The following is an 18,300-nucleotide window of genomic DNA, read 5'->3' as shown; positions in this document are numbered from 1 at the left end:
AATATTCAGAATTCGACATTCCATAGTCGGGTCTCAAATATCAACACCCAAATGCCAAATACCGAATACCGAATACTGAATACCAAGTCTCACATATTGACCCCCAAATACTGAATACCAAATACTGAGTCCCTAATATCAACACCTGAATATCGAGTCGGGTTTCAATAGTCGATACTCGCTAGTTGGGACTCAGGATTTGGTATTCAGTATTCAGGGGTCGATATGTGAGACTTGGTATTTGGTATTTGGTATTTGGTATTTGGTATTTGGCATTTGGATGTTGATATTTGAGACCCAACTATGGAATGTCAAATTCTGAATATCAAGTTCCAAGTGTCCACTATTGCGATATTAGGGACTCAGTATTTGGTAGTCAGTATTTGGTATTTGGTATTTGGTATTTGGAACTTGATATTCAATGGTCGGGTCTTGAGATTTGGTAGTCCATGTTTGGGACTCGGTATTGTGAACTCTGTACTCAATATTGGGGACTCGGTATTGGGGACTTGATATTTGATAGTCGAGTCTCGATATCTGAATCTCAATACTCAATACTCAATATTCATCATTCAGGTCTCAATATTCGGGAGTCCACATTCACAACATGATATATGATTGTCTGTACTCAATACTTGATATTCAGTATTCAGGACTTGGCACATAATGTTAGGTTAGATATTTGGAAGACTGTATGTCATTTTCATGGAGTTTGGACATCAACATTCTGAACTCAAGGACTAGCACTACTCTCCTCTGCCTCTCTTCAATCTCGTCAGGATGCCAGTGTACACATCAATCTCTGCCATCTTTTCACTGATGCCCTCTTCTTGCTCCTCAACCAATGTCCGGAGGTGTTCTCTAAGCCACCTCAGTCCCATCAGTGATGGAACTGAGGTTTCATCCACCTGCTCAGGAAGAATCAGACCATCATCCTCAACACCACCCTAGAACAGATTAATCATCACTCAAGGAAATTGTTCATAGTTCTTACTAGCCAATGCTGGTAGTGAAAGACACAGCAACCCATTACCCAGTCCCATTGCCATAATTTGTCTGGGATTGCAGTGTCTCTGATCCACCATGCAGTATCATAGCCAGATATACAGTGGCTCAAAAAACTGTCTGCATGTTTTGACATTTTTCACTATCTATGATATTGTGTGAGAACAAACAAATGCCTCAAGGACATGCTTATACCACATTGTAGTATGGCCTCAGGGCTTTCATTTGAGCCCTTCACCGTGGGAATCGGTGGAGATATGGTGGAGACATAAGGCTTACAAAATCATGACTCATGCGGACAGTTTTTTGAGCACATATTAAAACTATATAAATCATCATTTATTACACCATAACAATCATGCCACCATTAAATAAATTATAAAGTGGTGTCATTATGTCATTTTAAAACCATATCTAACTATACAAACCAAAAATTTCCATATGTCATGGTTATATTCACCATGAAAGCCACCCCCCCTGCTCAAAGTAATAATATCCTCTCTCTTTCCTATTCTGGCCTCTCTGCTTGTCAAATTTCCTCTAGAACTGGAGTATGCAAGTCCACTGTGGCCAAGTTCATCAAAGAAAGTCACACAGACAAGGAAAACTTCTGTGAAGGGCGTCCATCCAAGCTCACCTCTACTGATAGGAGGGCTATTATTCAACATATCACTACAGGAAAGGCTGATAATGCTGTCCAGGTCACCTATTACATGAATTCCACCATCACATTCCCTGTCTCTTCACACACTGTGAGAAACATTCTCAAGACAGCTCATCTCAGGTCAGTAACAAGGAAGAAAAGGCTCTCCTCTCTAACACACATAAACAGAGATGACTAACCTTTGCCTTAGCCCATCAGAATTGGATTACATGGACTGGAAGCATGTTATATGATCATATAAGACCACAATAAATAGGATTGGGTCAGATGGCAAGGTATATATGTGAAAAAAGAAGGGTGCTAGTCCTCTCTGCATACCTGAGATGAGCTGTCTTGAGAATGTTTCTCACAGTGTGTGAAGAGACAGGGAATGTGATGGTGGAATTCATGTAATAGGTGACCTGGACAGCATTATCAGCCTTTCCTGTAGTGATATGTTGAATAATAGCCCTCCTATCAGTAGAGGTGAGCTTGGATGGATGCCCTTCACAGAAGTTTTCCTTGTCTGTGTGACTTTCTTTGATGAACTTGGCCACAGTGGACTTGCATACTCCAGTTCTAGAGAAAATTTGACAAGCAGAGAGGCCAGAATAGGAAAGAGAGAGGATATTATCCCTTTGAGCAGGGGGGGTGGCTTTCATGGTGAATATAACCATGACATATGGAAATTTTTGGTTTGTATAGTTAGATATGGTTTTAAAATGACATAATGACACCACTTGATAATTTATTTAATGGTGGCATGATTGTTATGGTGTCATAAATGATGATTTATATAGTTTTAATATGTGCTCAAAAAACTGTCTGCATGAGTCATGATTTTGTAAGCCTTATGTCTCCACCATATCTCCACCGATTCCCACGGTGAAGGGCTCAAATGAAAGCCCTGAGGCCATACTACAATGTGGTATAAGCATGTCCTTGAGGCATTTGTTTGTTCTCACACAATATCATAGATAGTGAAAAATGTCAAAACATGCAAACAGTTTTTTGAGCCACTGTAATCCTGGAGGGATCTCCCAGATCTGCAACATCATGAAAGAGACATAAGTGGGATGAAAAGATGTGGTCAGGAACTGTGTTCCAGGTGAGCTGGGGAAACAACTGAAGAATATGGGCAACTAGGTTTGGAATGACCGAGATGATGTGCCTTGCAGCCGAGTACTGCAGGATGGGTGTCACAAAAGTCTGTTGGAAATCTCAGCATTGACCACCATAGTCATCAGTCTCTTACAGTGATCTCCCATTGCAGCCCAGTTTTAAAGTGCATGATCTGAGCAGTGGAAGGCTCCTCGGTGTTGGCAGCCTCTGTCTGATATTGGAAGATCACTGCTCAGATGTGTGATGCAGCCATTGACATTGTGGCTGCAATATCTGCAAGACCGAGTGTGAGGGGTCAGTATTCATTGCCGGAATCCATGGCATTAGAAGGGGATGCAGGAGGAGTTTGCAATACAGGCATGGCTAATGCAGGAGTATGAAGCTGGAAATCACAATCACAATGCCAGTTGGTTCAGATGTGAAGATATGAGCCACCAGTGGATAGATAAAATTTTCAAACTCTGATGTTTGTTCATCCAGGCATTTCCCGAGACTCAAATGTTTGGGTTGAAGTAGCTGTTTCATATCATTGGCAAAAAAGTTCATTCATCTTGAGTGTCTATGAACCCACTCTGCAGGTCTTGAAATGCCGCCTGGGCATCCTGCACCAGTAATGAATACATTTGGGATTGCCTTCCTGAGTAGCATGAATGACCTGGAAGGTGTTTCACCAATGATTCCCACATCCTGTCGCCCCATTGGGTTGCTTCCCACAAGAAAAAGTTGCATGTCCAATCCATCTCCAATTGGACCAATGTCATTTCTTCCTTCCATCGATCCCATAGGGCCTTTGCCCAAAGCCAATGAACTTGGTAAACTTCAGATGGGTCCCATCAGCTGAGCATGGGATATGTCATGCATGCCCGAACTCACATTCCTCATTCCACAAGTGATCTGGACCCCCCAGGTCCACATCGACAGACCAGAACCAAGTGAGGGACTCATTCCACTGACCTCAGGCATTTGGATTGCTGACGGCAGTGCTGATTTTGAGCTGCTCCCAAAGTAGTGGTTTGTATGTCTGAAGCTGGTCTTGCCCTGGCTTGAGTTGCATCATTTGCTTCCAGGTCTTTGTATATATACTGGCATGGAGGGACACTGCCTGCTGCACCGAGGTCACCTGAGACCAAGCTCGAGTTTTCAGGGCTTGAGATTTGGCCTGCCTGACTGTTGTTCAGAACAGGATCACCTTGTTGCACAAGTGAATCTGGAGGTTGTGAAGGGCATCATTGGCCTGCCCTTCATGAAGTGACATCTCCAGCAGAATCAGATCCTCTGCCATACAGCATCTGCTTCAATCTACCCCGAGGTTTGATGGCAATGGGATGACAGTGAGCTCAGGGGAGTTTGCCCATGTATCAGATGTGTCGGTGAAATCTGCTGGGTCATCATCAAGATCATCGGGAATGTCTATGTTCAAGTCATCAGGATCATCGTCTGCATCAAATCCCTCTCCCAGATGCATAAGAGCAGACCAAGTGAATCCATCTATCTGGCCTTGGAGACAATTGTGTTGCTGGGTGATGTCTAATCTCTGTGTCTCTGTAGTTCTTCTTCCAATTCTTTGGAGCTCGATGACCAATGCAATTTGAGCCTCTTCAATTGCCAACCCCATTGATATCCATGTTGCCACTGATCTGCGAGCAGGTGCTGCATTATGGGCATTACCCTCCTCCAGCAGTCTAAGCTCAATCTCCTTTTTGCTCGGTGCTGAGTGCAACAATTAATTCTGACTTCGATGTAGCCAAAGTCAACTTACCCTTCTTGATATTAATCTCATATACATCCATTGCCGCAGGATCATTTATTCTGCTGGACTGAGCAATCCTCTTGCTGGCTAATCATTCTTTCTTTGAAGCTGCAGGCACTGCTTCATTGAATCTGTTGAAAGCCTTTTCACTTTGGGCGATGCCATTCTTTGCCTGCTTGTATTTACGGCAAAGAGTCCTTTTCATGCAGATCATCTTGCAGAAATTGGAATTGTTCATCTGATAATCAAGACATTCCTTTTGATGTGGGGATGACATTCCCCGAGCAGCAGGGGAAATCAGGTTGAGACACAACCATAGGGTCTGCATGATCTCACCATCGATCCGACCAATGCCTTCAATAAAATTTGATGCATATCGGACATAGCAGCTGTCCTGATGTCCGTGGACATGCCACAACCTGATTCCAGGAATGATGGTCAATTCCAGAACCATTTCGAGAAATCGGCTTCGATCCACCTGAACCCAAAAGTGCTTGTTGTATTGACAGTTGATGTCATAGAAGGTGACAGCCCTGGTTATGTCTTCCATGTTGTGCTGGGCAGCCTCACAAAGGGCATAATCCATGTTCATTTGTCTGCAAATGATGTACCATTAACTTGTTAATGTAGAATGGCATGGTTGGCTTGCCTTTCACCTTTCTGAAAATCTACCATCGAGTGAGGGACAAAGCAACCGTGTTGGGCACAGGCAACTCCCCTGATTCCCATGGACTCCAGCTTGTGCCAAGCTGCATTTGCTTGATTCACTGCCTGGTGATTGTTGCAGCTTGATTTTTCCAATGTGTCAGCAGCCTCTGCAAGATGGGTTTTATACCTGTCCTTTCCCACCATGAATCCAAACCCATTGGAAAGCCACACTTCATCACATGGCTTGATGGGATGCAGGTGTTCTGCTTTGAAATTTTCATCCATAACAAATGACCAGGTGTATTTCCAGCTTGGAGTCATTATTATAGCTGAGGTGACTTCAGTATCAAACTAGACTCACTCATCAAGTGATTCATCCCCTGACAAGGATATGTTAATCCCAGGCTGAGGACATGTGGGGCAAAACAATGTGAGATCTCCTGCATTCGGGTTGTCAGAATGATGGCCAAATCCATGCCATTTCATGGCCTTCAATTGCCTCCACTGTCAAGTGACTCTCATGAGCTCTCTGTATCGGTCCTTGCTGCGTGCTGTGTCAATATAATGTCCTTTAGATGTTGGAGATTTGGCATTACCAGAACAAGATGTGGAAACATGCTCGAGGTCATTCGCTGGAGCTTGCTGTAATAGTTCATTGCCGAGGTGCTGCATTCAAGGTTGTCCAATAGAAAATCATCAAGCACCCTGAAGGTGAACAAAGTCTTTGGCTTGTTAAATGATGCAGGGAAAAATCCATGTCAAAACATTTGAATGTCTGGACTCATGACATTTGGACAATCACAGCATTAAACCTCGAGACAATGAACTCCAGACTTGTCAATGATGACCATGGTGTTTTCCTTCAGCTGGAACTCAGGTCCCAACACAGATGGTCGATCATCAGGCTCAAGCTGGTCTTCATGCTTGTCTTCTTCGAACAAATCCCACCTATCTGTGAGGACTGGATGTTGTTTGCCATCATGACCGAGGTGTATGACGAGTCCAACATGGGCGAGACAACTCTGCTCGAAGAATTGACCATTCCATTGACTGATCCAGTGGAAAGGATTGCAACAATGTTGACTCCTGCAACAGCCAGTGCAATATAGTGGCTCCCCAAGACAATCTTGACATTTGTAGACCCCATCCTGGTTGCAGATGACGCATCTCCTATCTTCTGGTGGAGCTTCTCGATCCAGGAAGTGATGCAGATATGATTCCTGCCTTGGCAGCCATTGCCTGAGGTAGTCATTCTGACTTTGCATTTTTTATGCTTAGCTATCGTTTGAATGACAATCCAACATTTTACATGAACTTCCCATGGTTTTTGGGAGTTGCAAAGGCTCAAATGAGCCTTGGTCATGCTTGTAAGCATTGTCAGGAAAGTCTTCCCAAGGAGGTGGTGCCTCAACAGGCTGAAGTGTTGGTGATTCTGGGGGAGAGTCAGGCATGGACCTGTAGGCATGTTGTTTTATGCTTGCAAGTGGGACCTTGACCCAAGTTTTCCTACCCTTGCTGCCCCTTGCTTCTACCCTGTGGGATTTTTGCAGTGGGGTGCATCTACCTATCTTCATCTTATTTTCTGATGTTGCAAGCAAAGCATTAGCTCAGGAAGGTCGAATGAATTGTTGTTGCAATATGATGTTATGCAGTCTTGATGCATCATTACAAATTCATTTCCACTAATGGCATTGCATCCAATATGGGTTGATTAACCAACTGTTAGGCTTTGCTCAAAGTTTGACTTGTCACCATTATTACTTACACCTTGCTTATCCTCAGCCCATTTTGCAATCTCATTCACCATGGCAAGATCAGGTCACTCCACTCAGTTGACTTCTGGAAGACATAGGGCACGTCAACCACAGACACAGAAGCTCACGGAAAATGAAATTTCAGAGTTGAAGAACTACCTTCCTGAGTGGACTTCAGCAAAATGGAAAGAGAGGTGAGCAGTTTTCACTGCCATAGCTAGGGCTGCCAGGTTATTTGCTCCTAAGGTCGATCAAGCACAATGGAAGAAGAGGAAGCAGATGATTCATCCTTGCTGTGTTGAAAAACTAAAATTTTAATATCTTATTCTTCCATCAATGCTCAGATATACAAGACTTGGTTGTTTAACAACAGGAAAAAGAAGGAAAGGAAGGACATGCTAAAGTATGGGAGGAAATGGACCCATAGGATGGTGATCTACCAGCAGAACCAGGAAGAGGTGCTAAATAGGATCAAGGACGAGTCCAGGGCAAAGCCAGGAGGTCCTGGTATGTTCAAGCATTATCAGGCGGCTGTGAAGAGAGTCATGGCTGAATTGTCCAATGATGAGTTGGAGAAGGCAAAGGAAACAGCCAAAGAATGGTCCAACAACTTTCCTCCTCCCAAGATACAGGCACAAGTCACTTGTAAGAAGGGACCTGCATATATGGAGCACTTTTCGAAGGAGATGTGGAGGCAATGTGGGATGAGAGTGTTTGTGATGTTGGCTTGGAAGAATGAACAGGGAGAGGTGCTGTTTTGGATGTAAGTGAAACATGTTGGCCATTGCAGATCTTTGATCTCAATTTATGTCATGCAGGCACAATGATAATGAGGCATTAGGAGATGGGGACAGCTTCATGAAGACAAAGGACTGGGAGGACATCGAGAGCCTGCTTTTGAACTGGAAACCAATGGAGATGGGATGCCATTGCTTCCAGACATCACCAAAATGAAACTCAAGGAGAAGAAGGTCATAGTGAGGGCATTTCTTACATCGCACTATCATGAGTCTATTGTCGCAACACCTGAGAATTTGTTGAATGCATGGACACAGGGATCTGTTCTGGGAGCAACAAGGCAGTCATGCCATGGAGTGCCATCATACAAAGTCACAATAACTTTGTGGCAAGGAAGTATGTTCTGGTGATGTGGACTTGAAGGAGCCTTCCAAGTTGCAAAATTGGGACACTACAGCCTTACTCAATTTCTGGCATGCTCAGCAGGAGAAAGGCAAAGGACCAACATTCCTGTTCAAAGCATGGAAGAACAAAGATGGAGACATGGTAGCATCAGTTGTGTCTGGGAATTCACCTTCTCATCAGACTTGTAAAGTCAGAAAGCAGATGATCTGAAGGCCTTGGAATTCATCAACCAACACCAAGAGCAATCCCAGGAGTAATCCTGAGAGTGACTCTCATCACATGGAGGATGATGTTGATGATGATGCAGCCAATGGTAGATCCCTGCAAAAGAGACCCAGAAGAGAGCCAGGTCCTTCAACAGCACATGAAGGGACAGCAGTCCTCATGTGCAATTCCAAAGCCTTACCCAGTCAAGCCAGTGAAAACTGGTGCACTGCTGACATCATGAATGGGTGACCTCCTGGCTGGGTTGACTGACAGAGTCACTGGCAATGTTGAGGAGGATGTTGGAATGGAAGGAGGGCACACATCTCTGGTGCCAAAAAACATGCAGGGAAAATAACTGGCGATTGAGCCATTGGTGAGGACAACCCAGAGTAAATCAACTCAACAGCCATCAGACAATACCTCTTGAGTGACAAGAGCAAGGGGAAAGAAGTAATGGACTGATACTACACTGCCTGCCTTTATGTACATGTCAATGTTGTTTAATCTTCATGGCTCAGGAGTCCCGGGTGTTGAACATGGAAGTGTAAGTCTCACTTTGGCTCACCAAGTCCCGAGTGTCAAACACCAAAGTTCAATTCTCACTGTACAGAGGATCGCCAAGTCCTGAGTTTGATTTGAAGATTGAATTTGGGACTCAGCGATCCTCTGTACAGTGAGAATTGAACTTTGGTGTTTGACACTCAGGACTTGGTGAGCCAAAGTGAGACTTATACTTCTGTGTTTGACACCCAGGACTCCTGAGCCTGCGGAACTCAATTGGAAATGGAAGAGGAATGCATCGCAAATTTGGTTGTTTACACAATGTGGGTATGTTAATGAAAATTCAGAAGCTTACATGTGGTTTGACTACTATCAAACATTCAGTGCTTTACATTTGAATCTGATCTTCAAACTGATTGATCAGTGAATCTACTACCTTGAGCATTTCAATGCTCATCCGTTGGGCTCTTTGCAACCTCTGGAGGTCTGCATCAGCTCTTCTGAGTTTGTTGGAAGTTTCTGCCCAAGCCATCTGGAAGGGTCACTCAGCCTCAAGTAGCAGTGGAATGGAAGGATCAGGAAGATCCCCAGTATGGTGTTTGTAATCACCAAGTCAATCTTGAATGGATTGCACTTGCAGACAAATTAGCACAGAGATAAATGATCTGCTTGGTCAGATACTCACACCCAGTGTGTTCATATGACCCAAATGGTTGGAACTCCCAGGCCATTGAATGTAAATCTTTGTTAGTGAGCTCCAGCTGCTCTGACTGAAGTTTGTTAGAGGTGTCATCCACTTGAGAGATACAATAAGCATCTATAATCCTCTGGAATGAATGGACTCACATGACATAGATGCTTCTGATGCAGCCAGAACATCAATCTTAGGATCGGCAGAATCTGGCAACTCATCCACATCAATGATATCATCTTCAGGCCCAAGGTACAAGTCTGGATCAATGAGAAAACCTGGATGATCAGCTTGAGCTAGAGGTGATTGATCTGCAAGGGGTTAGTGAGCATACATGGTGATCCTTGATCCTAATGAATGGATCAACTCACTGGGTATTGCAGCCAAGACATCTGGTGATCTGGATGATGGAGAATCATATTCTATGTCATCATCCGGCCCTAGGTATAGATCATCTAAGGGATATCCAGTAAATAGATAAGGCATGATAAAAATACAACACACCTAGTGATGCCTGGGACACAGTGGACTCATCCACATCCATTGAATTGTAGTCAGTCACTGGAGGGTCATTGAATCAAACGGCTGACTGTGGACTCATGTTGTGTGGGGAACTTACTGATTTGTTGACTGATAATTGAAAAAACTTCGAAGTTCAACACAAAATTGGTGATTGCCTGAAGTTGAGCTGGGACCAAACAAAGACAAACAATCAATGATTTTATCAATCGTCCATCAAATGTCTTGTTTCTTTTGAAACTTCATCTTTGTGATAACTGATTTCAACCCTATTTGAAGATCTTTAAATCTCTCAACTCAATCATCATGTCCACTCCAGTTGACAACTCTTTGACTGGTCTCAAGGCATCCACTGCCCAGATCATGGCCATCATCAGTGGCGCCCAGCAGATTCCCCTAGGTAACAGCCACTTTTCTCTGACAACACAGGTCAGTTCACTTGTGGTATGTAGCTTTCTTTTTTCTTTTCATTTTTTCTCTCTAACATCCAGGCAGGCTCAAGTGATCAAGGACTATGGGTCTGGACCCCTGCCTGGCATTGTGCTTTTGTGCTCCAAGGAGCTATTGTGCATCCAGGGCATGACTCCCCAGGTCTGGCCCAACTGGCACAACATTGGGTACAATGATCCCTGTCTCTTGACACATGTCTGGTGCCCCAAGTTCATCGCCTGGGAGGCCTTAGGTGACCATACCTTTGATCTCCCAGTTGCTGCTCCTCCCTCCACAGGTCCAATTCCAGTGGATCTTCCCTCCCCACCCATCTGCACTGGCAATGTCACCAGTCCCTCCACCAGCACCACCACTGAGTTCTGGGACAAGGGGAAAGGTAAGGCTGTCGATGCTGACCTGGAGCCCAAGGTGGAAGGGAGCTGGAAGAGGAAGTCTCCCATGATTTTGGGACTCTCCTCCCAACCACCAAAGTCTGCGATGAAGACTCACAAGCATGCGAAGTCCTCTTGCTGGGTGATGTCCAAGCCCCTAGTGGACTTGGAAGATAAGGAAGATATGGGTATTCAGGTATGTCGTCTGGTTTGTCTTTGACTTGGCTCACAGTTTCTTGTAGCCATTGTTGGGTGGAGTGCCAGAAGTCATCCTTCCCTGGCTCTCCAATTTGCCTAGATCACCCTGGGTTCTGACCAAAAAGCCCTTTGGCCCCACTACAGTAAGTCACATTTATGCATCTGGGACTCAGGTGTATGCTCACACTGTACCAGGTGATTGCTAGCAGTCACCCAGCAGTCATTGAGCCCTCCCAGCTGACTCCCAAAAGCCCAGTGGAGGCACCCCCAGTCATCGATGGAGGTGATATTCTCATTCCTGGACCAGTGAGTACTTTGATTTATTTGACAAGCATCCATTCACTAACACAATCCACAGAACAACTCATGCCAGGTTTGCACCAAGCTAAAGTGGCCCTGCGCAACTCAGTTGGACAAGAGGACTGGGAATCCATGTATGTCATGCGTCCACTGCACAACAAAGAAGATCAAGTGCATCCCAGCAACTATGGGTACCCCACTGAAATGTGTTCATGGGTCCTCTACCACCCAGAACACAAGGTCCAGGACACCCTCCAAGGCTCCCTCCAAAGCTCCCCCTACCTCCCAATCCAAGGCCCAGACTCACAGTCAGTCTCATGGTAAGTCTGGAACTCCAGGTGTCGCTGCTGTGACAACCTCCAAGACCCAGACGTGTGGCTGCAGCAAGACCATCACTGCTGTCAAGGCACCCACACCTGCACCAGCTCGTAAGTCACCCGAGTTTTGTTTCATCACCATCTGACCATTATTTTCCCTTGTGGCACCTCCATCTTCGAGTTCAGCAGTCCCTGCTCCAGCACCTGGTCCAGCAGTCCCTGCTGCAGCACTCGACCTGCCCATGCCAGATCTCCATGCCATGGCAATTGTGATTCAGGATGGCACAGCTTACATCACCATTCTCGAGGCTCATGTGGCAGAGCAGGATGGTAAGATTGATACCCTGCAATGCCTCCATGAAGGCCTTAGGCACAAATCATCAACTGGCACCCCACATTCCCACTTCCTGAACCTCCAGCCAATGCAACATCCTTGTTGCTTGATCAATCCATCCCCCCAACCATGTCACCATCCACATCTGCACTCCCCCCTCTCATTGATCTCTCAATTTGGAGAGATGATGCCTGCACCCCCAAAATTTGAGGATGCCTCTGCCACTGAGGGCCTCCTGTTTGAGTACAACTGGGTTGTTCAACCAGAGCTTTGAGATACGTCTGGCGAAAATGTGGACCCAGGTGATCTGGGCAACCTGGTCCCAGAATATGATTCTTCCAATGACATGGATGTTGAGGTGAAGGTTGAAGCATCTTCTGAGGAGGTTGACATGGCTACATAATTGCATAGTGATAGACATATGTACAAGTTTTCCAATGAATGTTACCTCTGCCAGTCCATTTATTCAATCACTGAGTCTCAAGTACCAAGTAGCAAAACCTGAAAGTTAGAAACAAAGATCAAAACTTGAAACCCAACAGTCATGACAATGTATGAGTTTCAAGTTTTGAGTCTTGAATCACCAAGTCCTGAGTCCTGAGTCCTGAAACCCAAACATCAAACCCCTTATATTGAACCCTGAAATCCAAAACTTGAAACTTGTCAAAATGTATGAGCTTTGAGGTTTGAGTGTTGAGTTTACAAATCAACACTCAAACCTCAAAGCTCATACATTTCGATGAGTTTCGAGTTTCAGATTTTGGGGTTCAATATAAGGGGTTTGATGTTTGGGTTTCAGGACTCAGGACTCAGGACTTGGTGATTCAAGACTCAAAACTTGAAACTCATACATTGTCATGACTGTTGGGTTTCGAGTCCCGAGTCCCAAACATCAAAACCCAACACCCAAAACTCGAAAGTTGTAAAAATGTATGAGTTTTGAGTATTGATTTTCAAACTTGAAACTTGAAACTCATACATTTTGACAACTTTCGAGTTTTGGGTGTTGGGTTTCGGGTTTCAGGATTTGGTGATTTGAGTCTTGAAACTTGAAACTCAAAATTCAGATATCAGTATGACTTTCGAGTTTCAGGTATTGGGTTTCGATGTTCAGGTTTCAGGACTCAGGACTTGGGACTCGGTGATTCGAGTCTTGAAACTTGAAACTTGAAATTCAGATATTGGTACGACTTTTGAGTATCGAATCACTGAGTCCTGAAGTCCTGACTACTGACACAACTTCGGGTGTCAGCATTTGGTATGCAGGCCTCAATGATTCAAGACAGAAAACTTGACAGTCATACAAATGTTTGAGTTTTGAGTTTTGATGTTGGTATTTTGAAGTTTTGGGTTTTGGGTTTCGATGGTCAGGGTTTGATGTTCAGGACTTGGTACTTGCTGTGTTGACTTTGATCGACGTTGACAGGATCTGAGTCTGAATGTCATTGATGACTCGGATCAAAACTAGTGCAACAGCATTGCTCATATGTCCATATAGTATACCAATACCTCGGCCCATACATCTAAATGATATGTATTTGGGCATACCCTGTTTATCTAATATACCCTACATCAGCCCACTCATATATATAATACATATTTCCCACCCCATCGGCCCACCCGTTTATATGACATCCCCCTCTGTTGGCCCACCTGTCTATCTAATATACCCTATGTCAGCCCACCTGTATATATAATACATATTTCCCTGCCCCATTGGCCCACCTATCTATCTAATATACCCTACATCAGCCCACCCATCTATCTAATATAACCCCCACCTTGGCCCACCCATCTACAAATCATACTAATACATCAGCCCACCTGTCTATATAATAATATCTACCATACATCTCTCTTCAGCCCAGCTGTCTATAATATATGTCTATCCTACTCTACATATTGCCCAGATGGGCCCACCCATCTCCATCAGTAATAATATTTCTTCTGGCCCATCTGCCATTGTCGAGGATATTTATAACATCAGCATAGATGGGCCCACCTGTCCCCATTGGAAATAATATCCCTCCCAGCCCACCCATCAACATTGAGGATATACATAACATTGGCCCATAGTCCACTGGCCTATCTTATATGGGATATTATGTAGGTTGGGTGACCCGTATAATACAGAGTTTGTCACTGAAGGGGCTCCCCATTACCCAAGTCCACAGACCCTGACCCTTCATCAGTATCATTACAGGGAAACAACATGCTGGATTGTCTAGTTTGGACCACATTCCCTGTGCGACCTGTGAATATCACATCCTACCAGAACATGATTGATACATACCTCCAGACCATACATGACCACTTCCCCCTTGCCTAGCAGGAGTCTGCACTGATGACAATTTGTGAGGACTGAAAGGGTGGTCCTGAAGCACTGTGAGTGCAGCAGTGCACTGCTGAAGAGTATCCAGAATGGGCGGCAGGATAGTGGTGGTAGCAAGTTCCTTCAGGAGGCAAGGCAGATTGTCCTGGAGTAACTTTGTCACTGCACTGCTGGCAATGGTTGACACAGTCTTGGACATCCCTGCAAGGTCAGGAGACAATTGTCCATCACCTTGTGCACTTTGTGAATGTGCACTCCTGGTCCTTTTCTGTTGAATTGGCTCCTGAGGTGGAAAGGGGCCAAGACCACAGAACACCTGCCATTCTTCACTCAACCAATGATGCTTTAACATGGTATTGTTGGTAAGTTCAGGCATTGAGCCATATAAAATGCCATAATGGTTCTTGTCAGTGTCCATGGAGTGGTCCATCCCCTCAGCTAGGAGATCTTCTGCCATAGCAAATGTGTCATTCAGAGATATAAACTCTCTTGCCATGGCAATGGCACCTTGCTGGAATGCTCACACACGCCACATGCAGTTGAAAACCTTGCAGTTCCTTTGCTTAAATTCCAAATACCATCAGGTTTGATTCTGCTGCCATTCTCCACCACCAAGTACCTAAAATTCAAGATGTGAGAACAGTCAGCATGATGGCTGATGATGCAGTGACCTACATTTTATACTCATGGTGTGCAGCATTCCCATACCCAACCTTTGCCAGGATTGCTTCAGTATCTCTTAACCTGCCTGCAAGGAATTCAAACAAGAAAAGTCCAACTTTGGGATTGATGAATACAGGGGTGCATGAATCTCTATCTGCAATCTGAGTGGTTTTGCTGTACCCAGACAAAAGAATCAACTCCTGTCCCTGAATGAAGATATTGTGATGGCGATCACTGTTGGAGATGTGATGCTCGAGAAACTGCACCAATCACATGGAGATTTGACCAGTGACATAGAGCAAGTGGTACAATGGTTTCCATACCTCCCCACTTCATCACAGGATGTCTTTGACCACTGGCACATTCCATCCAAAGTGTCCATCTCCATCCATCATAGCCAAGTTGTGATCCTGAACCAAACTGCTTGTCCTTTGCAAAGGAATCTCTCTGGATGGTGTTTGTCATGTCATCATTCAGATTGTTTGGCATGCTGTTGAATGCAACACATCCTTTTGTAAGCAGGAGATATCTGTCTTCCACTTGTTGAAGGAGCATTTGGATACCTTGGTGAAATGCAGTGATGTGCATTCTGTCCGCTCCAACCGACAGCCACTGGAACCCAGGGTCAAAAAAGACCTTCAGCTCCCTTTGCTGGTTCAAGGCCAAGGACAAAGCAAACTGCTGGTATTGAAACAGCATATTGAATGTATTGGAGTGTCCCACAGCCAGGACCTCATTATGAATGGCAAGGACCCACTTGAAATCAAAAATGGAGGGATGAGCTGTGCTCACAAGTTTACAAGAGGGACTCACTTGATTTTGCCCATGTCACTGTCCTTCTGATACCATAACACATGAACAAGTGCAGTGCCATTCACAAAATATTCCAGTTTAGCAAGATATGGTGACAGGTCACCTGCCTCATAGAAGTTCCCATCATGTTGAAGTGCATGTAGCCAGATAAAATGCTGTATGACATTAGCCCATGGTTAACCTCCATGAAAACTGGGTCCATTGATCAATGACCATATTAACTTGTGGAATTCCTTGATGTTCTGGTCATTGATGCTCATGTTAGAAGATACCATGCCACCAATGAAAGTGTCCAAGGCCTTGGTTTGGGTGACATCAAGGCTGAACAAGAACAAGGATTGAACACCCTGACTAGAACAAAGCTTAATAATGGCTCAGATGAGCTGGATGATCATATTGGGATAGACATGGTCATCCTTGGAAATTGGACACCAGTATTTACTGTCAGCAGGTGGTGGTTAAATATCATAAATGATTATGAATGAAAAAGAGACACTGACGACTGGCAAGTAATATTTCTGCCATCCAACAGTGTTTTTGCTATAGTCAGCTTGTTTGGATTTCCATTGAGGATGGTGCTAGCTATATGAAAGTGATTTACTACTAGGGTGCCTATGGCCTTGAAAAGACCGTGATGTTCTTCCTGGTGGTGCTTTCCCTTCAATGTTTCCACTGCTTTGACTTCCCTTGGATGTTGCCATACATCGACCATAAATGTATCCCACAACATGACTTTGAGCAGAGGCCTTTGCTCTTCAGGGGTCAAGGTTTCTGGTATCACAGGTACATCAAGGGATGAGTGGAAATTTTGCATGAGGAGAGTCCTGAGGTTGTTGGTGGGGCCCAAAGTGATTGAATCCACAGTAAAGTACAATCACCCAACTGAATCAAAGAGGTTTTGCATGGAAACTTCCTTATACCTTGCTTCAGTTGGGGCATGTCCATGTACCTGTCTAGCATGTCTTTTCATGGTGTCCAGGTTGCAGACAGCATAGAGATAATCCGTCAACATGGTACAGGCTATGCCAACATGGGGAAGGCAGATCATCTGGATTACAGGCCCTCCAGGTGCAGGAAGCTTGACTTCTTCTTGCCTACCATAGATGTTGTTGTCAATACAATATTTAGTGAGCTCATCCAATTTGTGTGTGGCAATAGAATGATTGTTCTTGTTCTTGAGGTGACCAGCCACCATGTTACCTGTGAGTGGACTCTTGCAACCCTGGGCCCTACAGATAAAAATCTGGAGTCCATCATGCATACAAATCCCCAAGGTGTCCAATAGTGAAGTTGACACCAGGTAATCTATGCCAGTTTGAAGATGTACTCTTCCCTCAAGGGATCCTTCATAAAATTGGGTACTCAATATGGGGTCTGAAAGTCTGGGGAAGATGATGACCCACCAGGAAGAATATCATCAGCTATGTTTGGGACATGGCCCTGGGAATGGTCAGCTGACACTAATGATGGAATACAGAATTCAATCGAAGTTGACTAAACAACACAAAGATGCACCAGAATAACTGGTGTATGCCACTGCCTGCTGGTCATTTTGCATTTCAAAAGGGACCACAGTAGAGCCTTGAGAATGTACTAGATTGAATGAAATGAACAAAAAAGAAATAAGATCACACACCACAGTTCATAGTTTGGTGTGTACATCAGTTTGGCACCTCCATTGAACTAACTTTATTCAAGGTTGGGATGTCAATCCAGGGCAAGTACTAGTATAAAATACTCACCCATATTATTTGGAATTGATGCACAAAGGTCATTCACTACAGGGCCTTAAAAAGCCAACAGATTGAATGAAGGAAGAGGAAGGAAATATGAGAGGATGCATCCCTGTAAATATCTTGCTGCTTGCATTGGTTTGGCACATCAAGAAGGGCAATTTGATGTGTGTCTGAGGGAGGAACAGAGGTGTAATCATGGAACAAATACAAAAGCAGAGACTTACGATGTTTCACCACATGGTCTTGATATGTTGCTCATCTGTCATATCCACATATCCGGATCTCAGATCCAACCCTTATCTCATCTCAGATCCACATCTTATCTCTGATCCTATCCACATCTTATCTCCCTCCAACATCTCATCATCCAATCTGTTCCACTCGTCCAGTCCGGTCCACAACTCATCTGAATCCACAACCAGTGCTTGTCTCCTTTCAGTAACCCCCTAACTCCGGTATTTCAGTTATCTGTATATCCGTCCTGCTCCCTTATCCACTACCTATGTTTCATTTCCATTTCACGATTTGTGATCTGTTTCTACTTACCAATAGACTATCCACATGCTTCATACATAGCCTCGGACTCTGCTGATTGATCATTCCGTTAGATACCTATAGTATATAACTTCCTGTAACTTTCTGTAGTACCTCAGTTTGAATATCATCTTAGTTCTACTCATTCCTGTCCTCCAGACTTGAGTACCTCTACTCTCATCACCCTCCGAGACTTAGGATTGATTCCTATAGTCTATCTGCATCCGCCTCTGTCCCCGACAGTCCATTACCGTTAGTTTCTAGTCTGG

General features: G+C 44.4%; 10 protein-coding genes across 10 annotated transcripts; 2 read left to right on the top strand and 8 right to left on the bottom strand.

Moving 5' to 3' along the window:
* Positions 1 to 3,312: 3,312 nt before the first annotated feature.
* On the bottom strand, positions 3,313 to 3,591 carry BJ212DRAFT_1269197 (uncharacterized protein; the record flags this gene model as incomplete). Its single annotated transcript, XM_041330797.1, has 1 exon — positions 3,313 to 3,591. A coding segment is annotated over one exon (279 nt), but the record flags the coding sequence as incomplete, so codon positions are not given.
* Positions 3,592 to 3,725: 134 nt separating this feature from the next.
* Positions 3,726 to 3,926, bottom strand: BJ212DRAFT_1269001 (uncharacterized protein; the record flags this gene model as incomplete). The annotated part of the gene is made up of 1 exon (XM_041330776.1): positions 3,726 to 3,926. A coding segment is annotated over one exon (201 nt), but the record flags the coding sequence as incomplete, so codon positions are not given.
* A 138-nt stretch (positions 3,927 to 4,064) lies between these two features.
* Positions 4,065 to 4,560, bottom strand: BJ212DRAFT_1479589 (uncharacterized protein; the record flags this gene model as incomplete). The annotated part of the gene is made up of 2 exons (XM_041339917.1): positions 4,065 to 4,480; positions 4,530 to 4,560. The coding sequence occupies 2 exons, from the start codon at positions 4,558 to 4,560 to the stop codon at positions 4,065 to 4,067; spliced, it is 447 nt and encodes a 148-aa protein (XP_041194458.1).
* A 51-nt stretch (positions 4,561 to 4,611) lies between these two features.
* Positions 4,612 to 4,797, bottom strand: BJ212DRAFT_1269169 (uncharacterized protein; the record flags this gene model as incomplete). The annotated part of the gene is made up of 1 exon (XM_041330793.1): positions 4,612 to 4,797. One exon carries the CDS (start codon positions 4,795 to 4,797, stop codon positions 4,612 to 4,614), a length of 186 nt encoding a protein of 61 aa, XP_041194457.1.
* A 24-nt stretch (positions 4,798 to 4,821) lies between these two features.
* On the bottom strand, positions 4,822 to 5,040 carry BJ212DRAFT_1223074 (uncharacterized protein; the record flags this gene model as incomplete). Its single annotated transcript, XM_041329410.1, has 1 exon — positions 4,822 to 5,040. A coding segment is annotated over one exon (219 nt), but the record flags the coding sequence as incomplete, so codon positions are not given.
* A 1,090-nt stretch (positions 5,041 to 6,130) lies between these two features.
* BJ212DRAFT_1218914 (uncharacterized protein) lies at positions 6,131 to 6,307 on the bottom strand (the record flags this gene model as incomplete). The annotated part of the gene is made up of 1 exon (XM_041329344.1): positions 6,131 to 6,307. A coding segment is annotated over one exon (177 nt), but the record flags the coding sequence as incomplete, so codon positions are not given.
* Positions 6,308 to 7,350: 1,043 nt separating this feature from the next.
* BJ212DRAFT_1479588 (uncharacterized protein) lies at positions 7,351 to 7,876 on the top strand (the record flags this gene model as incomplete). Its single annotated transcript, XM_041339916.1, has 2 exons — positions 7,351 to 7,685; positions 7,741 to 7,876. 2 exons carry the CDS (start codon positions 7,351 to 7,353, stop codon positions 7,874 to 7,876), a joined length of 471 nt encoding a protein of 156 aa, XP_041194454.1.
* A 1,388-nt stretch (positions 7,877 to 9,264) lies between these two features.
* BJ212DRAFT_1298661 (uncharacterized protein) lies at positions 9,265 to 10,008 on the bottom strand (the record flags this gene model as incomplete). The annotated part of the gene is made up of 5 exons (XM_041332725.1): positions 9,265 to 9,305; positions 9,459 to 9,569; positions 9,620 to 9,775; positions 9,836 to 9,919; positions 9,969 to 10,008. The coding sequence occupies 5 exons, from the start codon at positions 10,006 to 10,008 to the stop codon at positions 9,265 to 9,267; spliced, it is 432 nt and encodes a 143-aa protein (XP_041194453.1).
* A 281-nt stretch (positions 10,009 to 10,289) lies between these two features.
* BJ212DRAFT_1479586 (uncharacterized protein) lies at positions 10,290 to 12,227 on the top strand (the record flags this gene model as incomplete). Its single annotated transcript, XM_041339915.1, has 7 exons — positions 10,290 to 10,412; positions 10,479 to 11,000; positions 11,047 to 11,145; positions 11,198 to 11,312; positions 11,361 to 11,622; positions 11,687 to 11,730; positions 11,806 to 12,227. 7 exons carry the CDS (start codon positions 10,290 to 10,292, stop codon positions 12,225 to 12,227), a joined length of 1,587 nt encoding a protein of 528 aa, XP_041194452.1.
* Positions 12,228 to 14,177: 1,950 nt separating this feature from the next.
* Positions 14,178 to 17,407, bottom strand: BJ212DRAFT_1298659 (uncharacterized protein; the record flags this gene model as incomplete). The annotated part of the gene is made up of 13 exons (XM_041332724.1): positions 14,178 to 14,221; positions 14,247 to 14,723; positions 14,810 to 14,904; positions 14,961 to 15,154; positions 15,222 to 15,730; positions 15,762 to 15,787; positions 15,984 to 16,112; positions 16,262 to 16,585; positions 16,682 to 16,961; positions 17,025 to 17,105; positions 17,165 to 17,221; positions 17,277 to 17,354; positions 17,398 to 17,407. 13 exons carry the CDS (start codon positions 17,405 to 17,407, stop codon positions 14,178 to 14,180), a joined length of 2,304 nt encoding a protein of 767 aa, XP_041194451.1.
* Positions 17,408 to 18,300: the final 893 nt, after the last annotated feature.

The sequence above is a fragment of the Suillus subaureus genome (assembly GCF_016647635.1).
Source record: "Suillus subaureus strain MN1 chromosome Unknown BJ212scaffold_11, whole genome shotgun sequence".
Taxonomy (NCBI): Eukaryota; Fungi; Basidiomycota; class Agaricomycetes; order Boletales; family Suillaceae; genus Suillus; species Suillus subaureus.
This window is presented reverse-complemented; position numbering and strand designations above follow the sequence as displayed.